The following is a 15,288-nucleotide window of genomic DNA, read 5'->3' as shown; positions in this document are numbered from 1 at the left end:
TCCTTTCCCATGTTAGGGAAGTTTTCGACTACAATCTCTTCAAATATTTTCTCCGGTCCTTTTTCTCTCTCTTTTCCTTCTGAGACCTCTATAATGTGAATGTCGTTGCGTTTAATGTTGTCCCAGAGGTCTCTTAGGCTGTCTTCATTTCTTTTCATTCTTTTTTCTCTATTCTATTCTGCAGCAGTGCATTCCACCATTCTGTCTTCCAGGTCACTTATATGTTCTTCTGCCTCAGTTATTCTGCTATTGATTCCTTCTAGTGTATTTTTCATTTCAGTTATTGTATTGTTCATCTCTTTGTTTGTTCTTTAATTCTGTTAGGTGTTTGTTCTTTAACTCTTCTAGGTCTTTGTTAAACATTTCTTGCATCTTCTCGATCTTTGCCTCCATTCTTTTTCTGAGGTCCTGGATCATCTTCACTATCATTATTCTGAATTCTTTTTCTGGCAGGTTGCCTATCTCCACTTCATTTAGTTGTTTTTATGGGGTTTTATCTTGTTCCTTCATCTGGTACAAAGTCCTCTGCCTTTTCATTTTGTCTGTCTTTCTGTGAATGTGGTTTTCCTTCCACAGGCTGCAGAATTGTAGTTCTTTTTGCTTCTGCTGTCTGCCCTCTGGTGGATAAGGCTATCTGAGAGGCTTGTGCAAGCTTCCTGATGGGAGGGACTGGTGGTGGGTAGAGCTGGGTGTTGCTCTGGTGGGCAGAGCTCAGTAAAACTTTAATCCGCTTATCTGCTTGTCTGCGTGGGGCTGGGTTCCCTCCCTGTTGGTTGTTTGGCCTCAGGCAACCCAGCACTGGAACCTACCTGCTCATTGGTGGGGCTAACGGTGGCCTCTGGGAGGGCTCATGCCAAGCAGTACTTCCCAGACCTTCTGTTTCCAGTGTCCCGTCCCCATGGTGAGCCACAGCCACCCCCTTCCCTCCACAGGAAACCCTCCAACACTAGCAGGTAGGTCTGGTTCAGTCTCCTGTGGGGTCACTGCTCCTTCCCCTGGGTCCCGATGCTCACACTGCTTTGTGTGTGCCCTCCAAGAGTGGAGTCTCTTTTTCCCCCAGTCCTGCCGAAGTCCTGCAGTCAAATCCCACTAGCCCTCAAAGTCTGACTCTCTAGGAATTCCTCCTCCCGTTGCCAGACCCCCAGGTTGGGATGCCTGACGTGGGGCTCAGAACCTTCACTCCAGTGGGTGGACTTCTGTGGTATAAGTGTTCTCCAGTTTTTGAGTCACCCACCCAGCAGTTATGGGATTTGATTTTATTGTGATAGCGCCCTTCCTACCATCTCATTGTGGCTTCTCCTTTGTTTTTGGTTGTGGGGTATCTTTCTTGGTGAGTTCCAGTGTCTTCCTGTCGATGATTGTTCAGCAGTTAGTTGTGATTCTGGTGCTCTCACCAGAGGGAGTGAGCGCACGTCCTTCTACTCTGCCATCTTGAACCAATCTCCAATCAAATATTAATTGAGCAACCTCCCAGGGTAATTGTGGGTGACCTTACTGATCATGTGGACAAAGAGCACCCTAACCTGACCTTATGGTTTCTCATCCTCTTCAAGAGACCCTGTATTCTTCCCCACTGGGACCAGGCCCTCCTCCCCTAGCAGTGCTCTCATAGTTATTCTGCTGTATCTACTCCCCACCTTCTCAATAACTTGACCCTTCAAGTCTTCCAATCTGTCTGCCAACCAAGGTATCATTCATTCATTCATTTATTTCGAACACCTGGATTTGTTTATTTGTTGTTTATTGAGCACATACTGTATGCCTGGTACTGGAACAGGCATTTCAGAAAGAACAGTATACGCAACAGGGAGTGCTTATCCTCAGAGAGAGCATAGAAATTGAAAAAAATTCATGTTGAGTGATTACAATACAATGTATTGTATAGTTTCAAAACAGAAAGGGTGTTCTGAAGAAAGGTAGCATGGATACACAGGGCTTGAGCCAAGGGAGCCTGGCCTGGTGTGGAAGGCCTTTCAAGGGAGGGCTTCTCAGGGGCAGTGGCGTGGGAGCCATGTCTGAATGATGGGTGGGGTTCAAGGGTGAGGGCTGGGGTTGTTTGGTGCAAAGTTCCTGAGATGTGAGGTAAGCGTGGCTACCGAGGAGTTGAAAGATGGCAATGAGGGTGGATACTGTGGGTGGAAACTGGAGGACTTCTGAGGGTTTTGTTCTTGTTCAGGTGTAGTGGGAAGTCACTGAAGCGTTTGAGGCAGGATGAGGCGTGATCCAAGTGTATTCAGTTAAGGTCACACTGGCTGCAGTAGAGGGTTAGTATCCGAGGAGGTGAGAGTACGTGGGTGGGGAGGGGGGATGAGGTAGGCGCCCCTGCAGCATCTCTGGGTCCCATCAGTTTGCTCTATATCCATATTCACCTTCTCCTTCTTCCTTTTCATTTTGAAGGAAAAGATGTCTCACCCCCTCTGTGCTGCTTACCCCCACTTGTGCCCCAGAATCTTGGGACCTAGACCCTTCCCTTCCTGTCATTTCTGGCTGGACCCCTTTCCTCTGCCTGAACAAAGGCTGCCAGCGTGATGAGAGGGCCCTTCCTCTCCTGCTGTCAGCCCCTCCTCCTCTCTCCATCAAACCCACTGCGACTTGTGTTTTCCTGCCGTTTTCATTTATTTCCTCGTCACCCTCAGATGTCCTTTGAACTAGGGCCTCCGACACTATTTTTCCCAGGAAACTGCAGCCTTGAGGTCACCTCCTAAAGTCCAAATCCAAGGGCTTTTCTTTTTTCTTTTAAATTGAACTGTAGCTGAGTGACAGTATTGTGTTAGTGTCAGGTGTACAGCAAAGTGATTCAGTTCTATACACACACACACACACACACACACACACACAATCTTCTTTATCCATTCATCTGTTGATGGGCACTTGGGTTGCTTTCATGTCTTGGCTACTGTAAGTAGTGCTACCATGAACGTTGGGGTGTAAATATCTTTTTGAATTAAGAGCTTTCATCTTTTCTGGATATATGCAAGGGCCCTTTTTAGTCCACATCTTCACCCTTCCAGCCTGACCTGAGGCTTCCCTCTCCACCCAGCTGAAACTCTCTGTAGTTTTAGGCCCTCATTTCCAAATGTTGCCAGGAAAACCCACCACCATCTCGAACTCAGTCTAACCACAGCCAGACTCGTTTCCTCCTCCAGAAGGAGCTCTTCCTTGCCAAGCTCCCACCAAGCTCGCCAATGCCTGAATCCTTGGAATCAAGGGCTCTGCCTCTCCCCCAGCTCTGGAATCTTAAAAAGTGTCTTAAAATTAAATTTTAAAGAAAAATCACAAAGGATAATGTAGTGAATTCCTTGTCGCTTTAGTCAGTCACCAAGTTGTCTTGGCTTTTGTTCACACTGAAATTTCCTTCCTATAATCTAAGCCCTACGTCCACACTCGGATGCTTTCTGTGGTCTTCTGTTCTCTTTTCTGCATTTATTCACTCATTCAACAACTGAGCACCTACCATGTGTTACACACACACACACACACACACACACACACACACTCATCCCTAGTCAATGAGTCTCTCAGCTTTTCTTTTTTTTTTTTTTGCGTTACGCAGGCCTCTCACTGTTGTGGCCTCTCCCGTTGCGGAGCACAGGCTCCGGACGCGCAGGCCCAGCAGCCATGGCTCATGGGCCCAGCCGCTCCGCGGCATGTGGGATCCTCCCAGACCAGGACACGAACCCATGTCCCCTGCATCGGCAGGCGGACTCTCAACCACTGCGCCACCAGGGAAGCCCTCAGCTTTTTTTAAAAAATTAATTTTTATTGGAGTATAGTTGATTTACAATGTTGTGTTGGTTTCTGCTATACAGCAAAGTGAATCAGTTATATATATACATAAATCCACTCTTTTTTAGATTCTGTTACCATATAGATCATTATAGAGTACTGAGTAAAATTCCCTGTGCTATACAGTAGGTTCTTATTAGTTATCTATTTTTATGTATAGTAGTGTGTATATGCCAATCCCAATTTATCTTTCCTGCCCCTCCTTTCCCCCTTGGTAACCCTAATTTTTTTTCTACATCTATGACTCTATTTCTGTTTTGTAAATAGGTTCATTTGTACCATTATTTCTTAGATTCCACATATAAGTGATATCATATGATATTTGTCTTTCCCTGTCTGACTTCACTCAGTATGACAATCTCTAGGTCCATCCGTTTCACTGCAAATGGCATTATTTTATTCCTTTTTTATGGCAGAGTAATATTCCATTGTATATATGTACCACATCTTCTTTATCCATTCTTCCATCGATGGACATTTAGGTTGCTTCCATGTCCTGGCTATTGTAAATAGTGCTGCAATTAACATTGGGGTGCATGTATCTTTTTGAAGTATGGTTTTCTCTGGATATATGCCCAGCAGTGGGGCGCCTGGATCATATGGTAGCTCTATTTTTAGTTTTTAAAGAAACTTCCATACCGTTCTCCATAGTGGCTGTACCAATTTACATTCCCACCAACAATGTAGGAGGGTTCCTCTCTCAGCTTTTTGATAGGGTCTTGTTGATATATGTGCCCTTGTAGAGCCAGTACTTTATTCTCATTGTGGTCAAGGACTCACTATTCCAATTTAGAAATTAGATGCTGTGGGTACAGGTGCTGTAGAAGAGGGAAGGAGATTTGGAACGTTCCTATAGGTGGTCTTAAAGAAAATGGAATAAAATATTCCTCACCAAGAGAGTTTATGCTCCTTGTGCCTGAAATCAGTTGGCTGACAACTCTGCTCTTTAAATCTTGCCAGCTCAAAGAAATTCTCGAAAGTTCTCACCTATTAACCATTATTAAAATAGAAGAAGCTGGGGATGAAATTGTGAGCAATGCTATCTCCTATGCATTGTACAAAGGTGAGTAAAATTAGCTCCTTGTAGAAGTTTCAGCTTTGTGTTGCTTTCTGTGGCTTTTAATGGCTTCCATTTATTTTTTAAAACAGCTTTACTGAAATATAATCTTGCACTTAATTTTGATTAGCATATATTAGAAGTTGGAATAACTACTATTGACCTGCTGAGTTAAATCTCCTTGGTTGTATATATTTAACAGAACAAGAATTTTTTTTTTTTTTTTTGCGGTATGAGGGCTTTTCACTGTTGTGGCCTCTCCCGTTGTGGAGCACAGGCTCCGGACGTGCAGGCTCAGCGGCCACGGCTCACGGGCCCAGCCACTCCGCGGCATGTGGGATCTTCCCAGACCTGGGCACAAACCCCTGTCCCCTGCATCGGCAGGCGGACTCTCAACCACTGAGCCACCAGGGAAGCCCCCAGAACAAGAATTTTTATTTCATCAAAATATCAGTTAAAGATGATCACAGTGCTTTCCAAAGAGCTGTCTCCAGCAGTGGTTTAGAATCTTTATCTGAGTCTCAGACACTTTGAGAATATGATAAAAGCTATGGACCTCTGTCCTAGATTCCACATCTGTGTACACACGTGCACACACACCTAGATAATTTTGCGTTCAGTTTCAGGGGTTAACACGTCTCCTATGCTTAGGAATGAACCTCGGTTTTAAAATCCTCATGTGTGAACTTTGCTGTCTGAGAATCCCATCAAGGTGGAATTACCTGAAGTAAATAGACCCCTGGCAAAGGCCACGTAGAGTTGAGCCGTCTGATGAATATATTTAAGGCATGCAGAGCAGAGCAAGGCCCAAGAGAAGTGCACTTTAAGCCTTAGCTGTTTATTAGAATCATTCTTACTGTGCTGGTCAGGAATTTGGTTGTAAGGATATTTATTAAAATGGGACTATATCTGTAGAGATACATAGGTACAGAGATTATCAGCTCTGAAAAAGACAAGTGGAGTATTGTTATGATAGAGCTCATTATGTCATAGCTTTAGCTATAGTAAAAGTCAGACGTGGTCCTGGAAATGTGACATTTATGGAATCTGAATCTATGGAAAAATATCAATATACCATAGTTAACTGTTAGGATATGAAATGGAAAGATATTATCACCTAAATTGATCCACAGTACATACTTTGGGACATATAGAATATGGATAAGATGGAGTGAAAATAAACTGTCAGTGAAATGACAGCTCTGAGTGTCTGATTCTAAGATAACATGCTTAGAATCTCCTTTGATAAATGGCTCTGATAATTGGCCATATGTAATGGTTCTGACTCTCTTGTTTCTGGGTGTTTGGTGAGTTGATTTTTTTCCCTGTCCTGTTACAGCCTTTAGCACCAATGAACAAGATAAGGATAACTGGAATGGGCAGCTGAAGCTTCTGCTGGAGTGGAACCAGCTGGACCTAGCCAGTGATGAGATTTTCACCAATGACCGCCGGTGGGAGGTACATAGGAAGCCCTCCTGGGTTATCCAGCGACAGGTCTGGTCCATTTCTGACAGGGTCTTTGCCCTTGAATATTGTAAAAGATTGTCCTGTCCTGGTACATCAGTGTTGCCAAGGCTCTCTTTCCTCATCTGTAGTAGGGGATAATAACATTGACTTAGTAGGTTGCTTGCAAAGAGATAATAAAAATAAATACACTAACGTAAGGTAACATCAATCCACCATTACCATCCAAAGTTTATAGCTCTCCCGCCATGATATGAGAGGCGATTCTCCATTAAGGTGTTGAGGTGCAGATTTCCTCCTAGGAATTGATGGACAGAAATGTGGGGAAACTAAGTGCAGGATGATTGAAAGGGGTTTATCAGAAATAACTCAACTAAAAATCCAGACAGCGGTACTCATTTTGTGCCCTGCCCCACCTTCTTAGCCAAGTTCTCATAAGAGAATTGTCAGCAGTGAGACGCGTAAGAGAAAAATAGAACAAGTTGATTAAAGACATACAAGGAATATCTTAGAGTTAGAAAATCAGGACTCCCCCAGGCAAACGAGTACCTCCAATATGGAAGTTGTATGTCCAGAAAATCTGTATTTTTTTCCAGTAGAGTGACTTTTCTCACTTTGAATTTGATGAGAGTTGTAAGACTGCATTTTCCAGCAGCATCCTCTTGGGTACAACTAAAGTGAGATCCGCCTTAGGAGCTCTGTTTTGTAGGAACAATTATAAACCATCACACTTGGATCTGCAAGGTGGAGGCTTCTCTGTTTTAAGCTCTTCAGTCACTGGTGGGCAGTGAAAACACTTTGAGGCCTATCGTTGTATAATCAAAGATGCAGACTTCAGTTGTCCTTACATGTGATCAATTTTAAGAATAGAATCCAAATAAAATCATGGCTTATGGGTTTTTAAATTATTCATTCCTCTAGCAAACATTATCTTTGGTTTTTGCAGTATAATGAGCCCTATCTCACATGGCAAGCCTTTAGTTAGTTGAGGGAAAACAGAACTGTTTGTAAATCTAGGTAATTGATTCAGAAATGAACCCCTGTGTGTGAAATGTTCTATTTAAGTGACATCAGATGGTGCAAATAAACATAAACTCAGGCATGCATTGAATAGTACATTTAATTTTATTAACTCAGCTAAAGGTAGTTGAGTGAAGGACATAATGGTTGAGAGGATGGACTCTGGAGCCAGCCCATCTGCATGACTTAACCTCTGCAAGTTCCTTAACCTTCCTCAGTTTCCTTGTACAGTGGTGAATTGGGGTCAGTTCATACTGGTTTTAGCAAGAGCTGACTGCTAAAATTTTTAGGGTTTTTTGAGTCTGTTGTTAAATACAGTCATTAAAAATCGAATACTATACTCTTAGAACTAAATAAATTTTATTAAAAACAAAGGCAATAAATAATCAAACTCGTCCCTTTCTAACTATTCTCCTACGTTTACTCTGATCTATACCCTGGAGGTTATGTCTATCGTATCTGCATTCTGGAAACACCATACTTGCTACTCTGTGTTGGGTCCCAGTTGTGCATTCAATGATGTCACGTGGTAGCCGAAGACTGGCCCCGTTGGGAGCATTTACACTGTAGCAATCAATGGTCAAATACTACAAATCGGGGCTTATTATTTTCTTCCAGAACGTTGGTTGTAAAGTATTTACCAGCACACCGCTGCTCATTTGAAAACAGATGGTAATAATAGTGGTAGCTACCTCACTGGACTGTTACGATGATTAAATCAGATAATATTTCTGAAGTGCTTAGAACACTGGCACATATTAAGCCGTATATAAGTCTTTGTTTAAAGATAACTAAAGATCTTTGCATAACCTTCTGTAGTGCACAAAGCAGCTTCACTGTGCTGGTTCACTTGGCCATCACGCCAGCCATCACAGGGATTATCTCATTTTGCTGGTTAATAAGCCAGGGCTCCATGGGTACCACAGGAGGGCCATTCTGATGGTTTTTTGAGGGCCTGCTCCGAACTTGAATCTCCGAAGGCATCTTGACCTGTGTTATCTCATTTCATCCCCACAAGCACCTATTTTACAGACGAGCAAACTGAGGTTGAGACACAGTCTTGTTCGAGGTCGCACATAAGGTAACGGTAGAACCAAGGTTTGGAAACAAACGTGTGTCTGACTGCAAAGCTCTTCTCTTCTCCACATGCCAGTGGCTCTCAAAGGGTGGTCCCTGAACCCGGGGCAGCATGAGTAACCTGGGAACTTCTTAGCAGTGCAGGGTATCAGGGCAGCCACCTCTTTTTGTCCCTGTCCCGCCTGGAGCCACAGTGGGGGGACTCAAGGGACCCTTGGCAGGTGGCTCTGCAGACAATGTGTGATCCCGGAGAGACCAACATCAGACAGAAACAGAAACCGCTAATGCTGCCCTTGGCAGGGATATTCCCCTGAACCAGGGCTCAGACAATTAAAGTGAGGACAGTGGGCTGGGTGAGCCGCCGCGAGGCTAGTGGGGGGTGCTCAGGGCTACAGCGCCCAGGCTCCTGGAGCTGCCCCTGTTGGCTCCAACTGACGGTTCTCTGTGTTGTCAGAGCTTCTGGTATTTACTTGTGAATCTGGATTTTAATGCTGGCAATGTGGATTTTTATGAACTGTCTAATTTTTAATGTTGGCAACGGAATCAAATTGTAAGAAATAGGGCTTCCCTGGTGGCGCAGTGGTTGAGAGTCCGCCTGCTGATGCAGGGGACACGGGTTCGTACCCCGGTCCGGGAAGATCCCACGTGCCGCGGAGCGGCTGGGCCCGTGAGCCATGGCTGCTGAGCCTGCACGTCCAGAGCCTGTGCTCTGCAACAGGAGAGGCCACAACAGTGAGAGACCCGTGTATCGCAAAAAAAAAAAAAAAAAAAAAAAATTGTAAGAAATAGTATGGAGGACCATCAGAACATATCTGAGAGCTGGTGTGGCCCATGGACCACGGGTTTGTGTCTGAAGTACACGTTAATTATCTTTATTAAGATGCTTAATAAGCTTCTATGGGATAAGGATTACCAGGAGCCCAGACAGTAGAGGTACAGATAAATAATAACCAGGTATCACTGTCAAGTGTTCCAGTGACTCATGGTTATGTAACATGACCAGGCATTTGCCTCATGGCATGGGAAGGGCAGTGGGGCAACGCCATGGCACAGAAGGAAAAGTTGGCTGGTGGTTAGGTCACAATTGGTGTCCAGTGTAGACCTCAGAGAAATGGTGTGAGCTGTACCATGAGCCCCCTGCCCCCTAATGGAGCGAGTGCTTCCTTTATGCCAGGCACTGGGATCAATTCTTGATCAACATCATCCCTTTTTTTAATGTAATTTTTTCTTTTTTAGATTTTTATTCGACGTGGACCATTTTTAAAGTCTTTATTGAATTTGTTACAATATTGTTTCTGTTTTATGTTTTTGTCTTTTGGCCACGAGGCAAGTGGGATCATATCTCCACAACCAGGAATCAAACACGCACCCCCTGTATTGGAAGGCAAAGTCTTAACCACTGGACCACCAGGGAAGTCCCTCAACATCATCCTTATGTGGGTGTCATTATCTCCACTTTACAACAGCAAGAGACCAGTTCCCATCCAAGCTCACATCTGGCTGATTTCAAAGATTCCACCTTGCTTCTTCCCCCATCTCGATGTTTGAGCTGTAATCTAATATTGTGTTACAACTGAAAAGATAAATTTTATTTACCTCATGGTTGAAAATGCGATGTGTCTGAGAAAGAAGGTGCCTTGTCTTCTTGATTGGATTTAGGCTGTGCGTTCTCTCTCTGCTCTTTCTCCTCAGTCTGCTGACCTTCAGGAAGTCATGTTTATGGCTCTCATAAAGGACAGACCCAAGTTTGTCCGCCTCTTTCTGGAGAATGGCTTGAACCTGCAGAAGTTCCTCACCAATGACGTCCTCACCGAGCTCTTCTCCAATCACTTCAGCACCCTGGTGTATCGGAACCTGCAGATTGCCAAGAATTCCTATAATGACACCCTCCTCACGTTCATCTGGAAACTGGTTGCTAACTTCCGAAGAGGCTTCCGGAAGGAAGACAGGAATAGCAGGGATGAGATAGAGGTAGAGTTCCATGTGTGTACTGTCACAGCTGTCTGCTTGAATTCTTTGCTCTCTTGAGTCTTCCCTCAAAAAATCTCTCTACTTCCATCTTTCCTACTCCCTACCTCATTGCTGTCATGTAGTTCACATGTTGGGGTTGTTATTTTTTCCTCCTGCCTTTATTTAAGCTAGCGAGTCCTAGCGAGGTAACAAGTGGTGCATTTTCTTGCTTTATTCTTTGTGCTATCTTTACAACTAGTTATTGCAGTATTTCCTAATTGCAAAGCTTGGTGTGACACACTTTCTGAAGGCATCTAGCAGGGAACGGGGAAAAAGGACTGGCTGCCTGACCACGTCTTAGCCTTTTGGACATGATCTGCCTAAAATAGTTCTCTGCTACCTATGCAAAGAAAAGGAGAACTGCCGAGTTTCCTTTTGTGAATAAAAGGGGCAGTGAATCTTTGTAAAGAGATAGTCCAGGTTTCCATTTGAGAAGGTGTTGTGGATGTACCACTTATATTCTCTCAAGATTTCCTATTTTAAGCACAGGCAGGCCCAGTTTCTAGCACCTGCAACTCTTTGCTGAAGGTCTGCTCTGGTCAGAGCCCAGTGACTGCCAGAAGTTGGTGTATAAATACCTCAGCAACCCCCCTGCTCAGAGGAGATAATTCTGAGACCTGTGTCCTACACTGGCTCCAAGGGTTGCCTAGTGGGATTAATCTCTGGTTATTTACCATGACAACTTGTTGGTCTTTTCTTTTCCAATCTCATTTCCTCAATTTCCTAGTGGTTTTCCTGGAATCTTGTCCAAAATAAACTACCTGTCTCAAATGCTTGATCGCTTCTGGGAAAACTCAAACTAGGTCAGGATCTTTGATAGTTTTAGAATTTTATTACATGTGTGTTGCAAAAATCTAAATGAGCTAGGTGTTTGAAGGAATTGGAAATGTTTAAAAAGCTGTTTGATGCTATTTATGTTAAAACTCTCCACAGTATCCATAACTATGCCAGAAACATTTTGGATATTGGTAAAACCTTAGGGAAGATTAAAAGGAATATATACATAGAGTTCTGTTTGAAAAGGTTCCCTTGGAAGATACGGGAGGCTGAATGGGAGCTGGGATTCTTAGCTAATGTATTAGGAATTGTAACTTTGAATAACGCTCCAAAGAAATAACTTCAGTTTTCCATTGTGATAATTGAACTTCAACTATTGGAAAGTTAGAATTTAGTTAGGACGATTTTTCTAGATGAGAAAGAGATTTCTATGATGAGAAGAACTTCTCTTCAGCCTGTCAGAAGTCATTCAGTTTTTAAATTGCCGTCAGCCCATTTTTTTCACCCTTTATACCTTTCCATCTACTTGTACGTTGTCTTTTATGATAGATCAGAGATTCTGTTGAAACTCACATCACGGTTCTGTGAGAATGGATTCAGATGCCAAGTTACAGAGCCCTTCAAACATGGGGCGCTCTCCTAGGGCCTCCTGACCCTGTTTTCATTCTTACACTAGTGTGTCTGCCAAAGTGATGCTCCGTCTGCATGTGCTGACCCCCTGCTCTCATCCCTCCCAGGACGTGTCTCCTATTACTCGGCACCCCCTGCAGGCACTCTTCATCTGGGCCATTCTTCAGAACAAGAAGGAACTTTCCAAAGCCATCTGGGAGCAGGTAAATGTCCAAGTCTGTGGCAGATGTATGCTTGGTTGTGGTCGTTCTGACCCTTTCAAACCTCACATACCTAATCTAAAGCGTCCTCAGTAAAAGGGAATATTTGATGTCGGTAGATATGGTTGTGCCTGTTTCCATGTGAACAGGGGTGTGTTTGGGAGGGGAGGTCCCTGGAAAGTTCTGGGCTTGGTGGGTAATCCAGGAGGCACCTGCTTCTTAGGTTTGTGTGGATGTGTGATTGTCTTCCAAGTGGAGGAGGTTTTAAAGTTTAATTTAAAATTAATTTCTAACTTTCTTGCATTATAGGCAGGAAGTAGGGCCTGTACAAAGCCTGCTTTAGGAAATGACTGAGACTTTTCTTTGTGATTCCACACATAATGATTTTTATAAATGATTTATGAACAGTTGAAAAGAAGCTGCATTCTCTGTTTTTAGAGCCTAAGATTAGGTATTGAATATCGATTCACACACACACTCTCACTAACTATAATTGTCAGTCCTCGTGTCCTTGACCAGTTTCCCCCTCTGAGCTGTTACAGCATGATGGTGGGTCATCAAGCTTCCCATTGCCACGTCTGACTATCAGCTTCTCCTGCATTTGTCTTGTTTTTCTTATTGGAGTATAATTGCTTTACAATGTTGTGTTAGTTTCTGCTGTACAATGAAGTGAATCAGCTATATGCATACCTGTATCCTCTCCCTCTTAGACCTCCCCCCCACCTTCCCCGCCTTCCCCCCCATTAGGTCATCACAGAGCACTGAGCTGAGCTCCCAGTGCTATACAGCAGGTTCCCACTAGCCATCTGTTTTACACATGGTAGTGTATTTATGTCAAACCTAGTCTCCCAGTTTGTCCCACCCTCCCGTCCCACCCCTGTGTCCACATGTCTGTTCTCTACGTCTGTGTCCCTATTCCTGCCCTACAAATAGGTTCATCTGTACCATTTTTTCTAGATTCCACGTATATGCATGTACAATATTTGTTTTTTTCTTTCTGGCTTACATCACTCTGTATGACCGACTCTATAGGTCCATCCACATCTCTACAAGTGATCCAGTTTTGTTCCTTTTTATGGCTGAGTAATATTCCATTGTATATATGTACCATATCTTCTTTATCCATTCATCTATCATTGGACATTTAGGTTGTTTCCATGTCCTGGCTATTTTAAATAGTGCTGCAATGAACATTGGGGTACATGTATCCTTTTGAATTATGGTTTTCTCAGGGTATATGCCCAGTAGCAGGATTGCTGGGTCATATGGTAGTTCTATTTTTAGTTTGTTAAGGAACCTCCATACTGTTCTCCATAGTGACTGTATCAATTTACATTCCCACCAACAGTGCAGGAGGGTTCCCTTTTCTCCACACCCTCTCCAGCATTTATGATTTGTAGATTTTTTGGAGATGGCCATTCTGACTGGTGTGAGGTGATACCTCATTGTAGTTTTGATTTGCATTTTTCTAATAATTAGTGATGCATTTATCTTGATTCTTTTTTGTATGTTAATTCCATGTTCAAGACTGTGAGTATATTCAGGTTCAAGACTTGGTGCACATTGCAAATTTTACTGGGAATCATTATGAACAGTTCAGATTTTTACCACTTCCTGCTTTTGCCATCAATCTGTGCTTGCCTGACTTTGATGTTGACTCGACTGCAAGGGCTTACGAATTAACTGTGACATTCTCACCCCTCTGGAAGACCAGGGGCTGTACTCTGGCAGCCCTGGGAGCCAGCAAGCTTCTGAAGACTCTGGCCAAGGTGAAGAACGACATCAATGCTGCAGGGGAGTCCGAGGAATTGGCAAACGAGTACGAGACCCGAGCAGTGGGTAAGCCTCTGGGAACGGGAGCCGTGGCCGGCACAGCCACACCGCGTGGCATTTACTGACTTTTCCAAGAATGAAGGTGGTGAAATATAGGCTCTCTCATCCCACAGCTGCCCAGGGCCACACCCAGGCCAGGTCTAAGTAACTCAGCACCATAGGGAAGCCTTGGGGTGTTTTGTTTTGGGGATGCTATTCAGAAACCTTGACACGTGTGAGGTTTCACCTGATGTGCAAGCTAGCAGGTTAGCCTGCCAGCTTCCTATACATATACTGACAGAGGACCCCAGACCCCTGGGTTAGGGACACAGATGGTTTACTACTAATGGCAAAGGCAGCAGCCAGAGTGGCATCTTGGGTTGGTCCCCATGCCTCGATTCCCCACGAGGTCACGTGAATAAGGGCTGGTGTTGGTGGTCCCACATCTCCACAAACTTAGGAGGCTCAGAGCTTCTATAACCCAAGGCAACAGGCGAGCTGCCCAGCTCCCCTCCAGGGCGATGTTTCTCATCACCTGGAACAGAAGAGGGCAGAGGCCCCGCTGAGTGTGACACTCCTGAAACATCTGTCCTCTGTTCGCTGTTCACCTGCCCTTGACACGGCTTGCCATCGCCCCTGCTCAGAGGGCCCGGACCCCGCGGGACTGTGAGAAATCCAGGACCAGTTGCCTCGCAGCAACAGAGAATTTTAGGCCGGCTCAGTTTTCTTCTTTCCACTGGGGAGTTTTCAGTTTGCAAGGTGGCACGTTGCACAATGCAGGCGTGTTTGTCTGTTGTCTGATCTAATGAAGAAATGTTCATGCATTTAGCCTCTCTGTGTTGGGAAAAGGTGTCTGATTATTTCTTCTACTATATTAAAAATTTCAAGGTATTACATTGTTTTTGGACTGACTTCAGCTGGGCAATGGCTCCGAGCATTTCGACTTTTAAAGGATTTTCTCTGAGGAGCTACACACCAATCTGTTTGTTATAAGGTCTCAAAATATAAGCACACCCTCAATGCAGTAGGCCAGTGTTGCTGGGGTTTTTTTAAGTGTTTTTTTTTTAATTTTTATTTATTTTATTTTTGGCTGCGTTGGGTCTTCGTTGCTGTGCGTGGGCTTTCTCTAGTTGCGGCAAGCGGGGGCTACACTTCGTTGCGGTGTGTGGGCTTCTCATTGCGGTGGCTTCTCTTGTTGCAGAGCACAGGCTCTAGGCACGTGGGCTCAGTAGTTGTAGCACATGGGCTTCAGTAGTTGTGGCTCATGGGCTCTAGGTGTGCAGGCTCAGTAATTGTGGCACACAGGCCTAGTTGCTCCGCGGCATGTGGGATCTTCCCGGACCAGGGCTCAAATCCTTGTCCTCTGCACTGACAGGAGGCTTCTTAACCACTGCGCCACCAGGGAAGCCCTGGGCCAGTGATTTTTATTACGTCATTTTGGCTTTTTTTTTTTTG

At 44.3% G+C, this 15,288-nt stretch overlaps 1 protein-coding gene across 1 annotated transcript in view; it reads left to right on the top strand.

Annotated features, from left to right (window-relative positions):
• The window catches only part of TRPM8 (transient receptor potential cation channel subfamily M member 8), a gene marked incomplete at its 3' end in the record, with an annotated part of 102,295 nt that overhangs the window by 45,535 nt on the left and 41,472 nt on the right, over positions 1-15,288 (top strand). Inside the window, exons 10-14 of the mRNA XM_082658517.1 lie at positions 4,747-4,849; positions 6,183-6,301; positions 10,097-10,387; positions 11,929-12,024; positions 13,731-13,860. Coding sequence (XP_082514643.1) covers positions 4,747-4,849; positions 6,183-6,301; positions 10,097-10,387; positions 11,929-12,024; positions 13,731-13,860 — 739 coding nt within the window. The remainder of the gene's footprint in view (positions 1-4,746; positions 4,850-6,182; positions 6,302-10,096; positions 10,388-11,928; positions 12,025-13,730; positions 13,861-15,288) is intronic.

This window comes from Grampus griseus, assembly GCF_964374135.1.
Source record: "Grampus griseus genome assembly, chromosome: 7".
NCBI classification, from domain to species: domain Eukaryota; kingdom Metazoa; phylum Chordata; class Mammalia; order Artiodactyla; family Delphinidae; genus Grampus; species Grampus griseus.
This window is presented reverse-complemented; position numbering and strand designations above follow the sequence as displayed.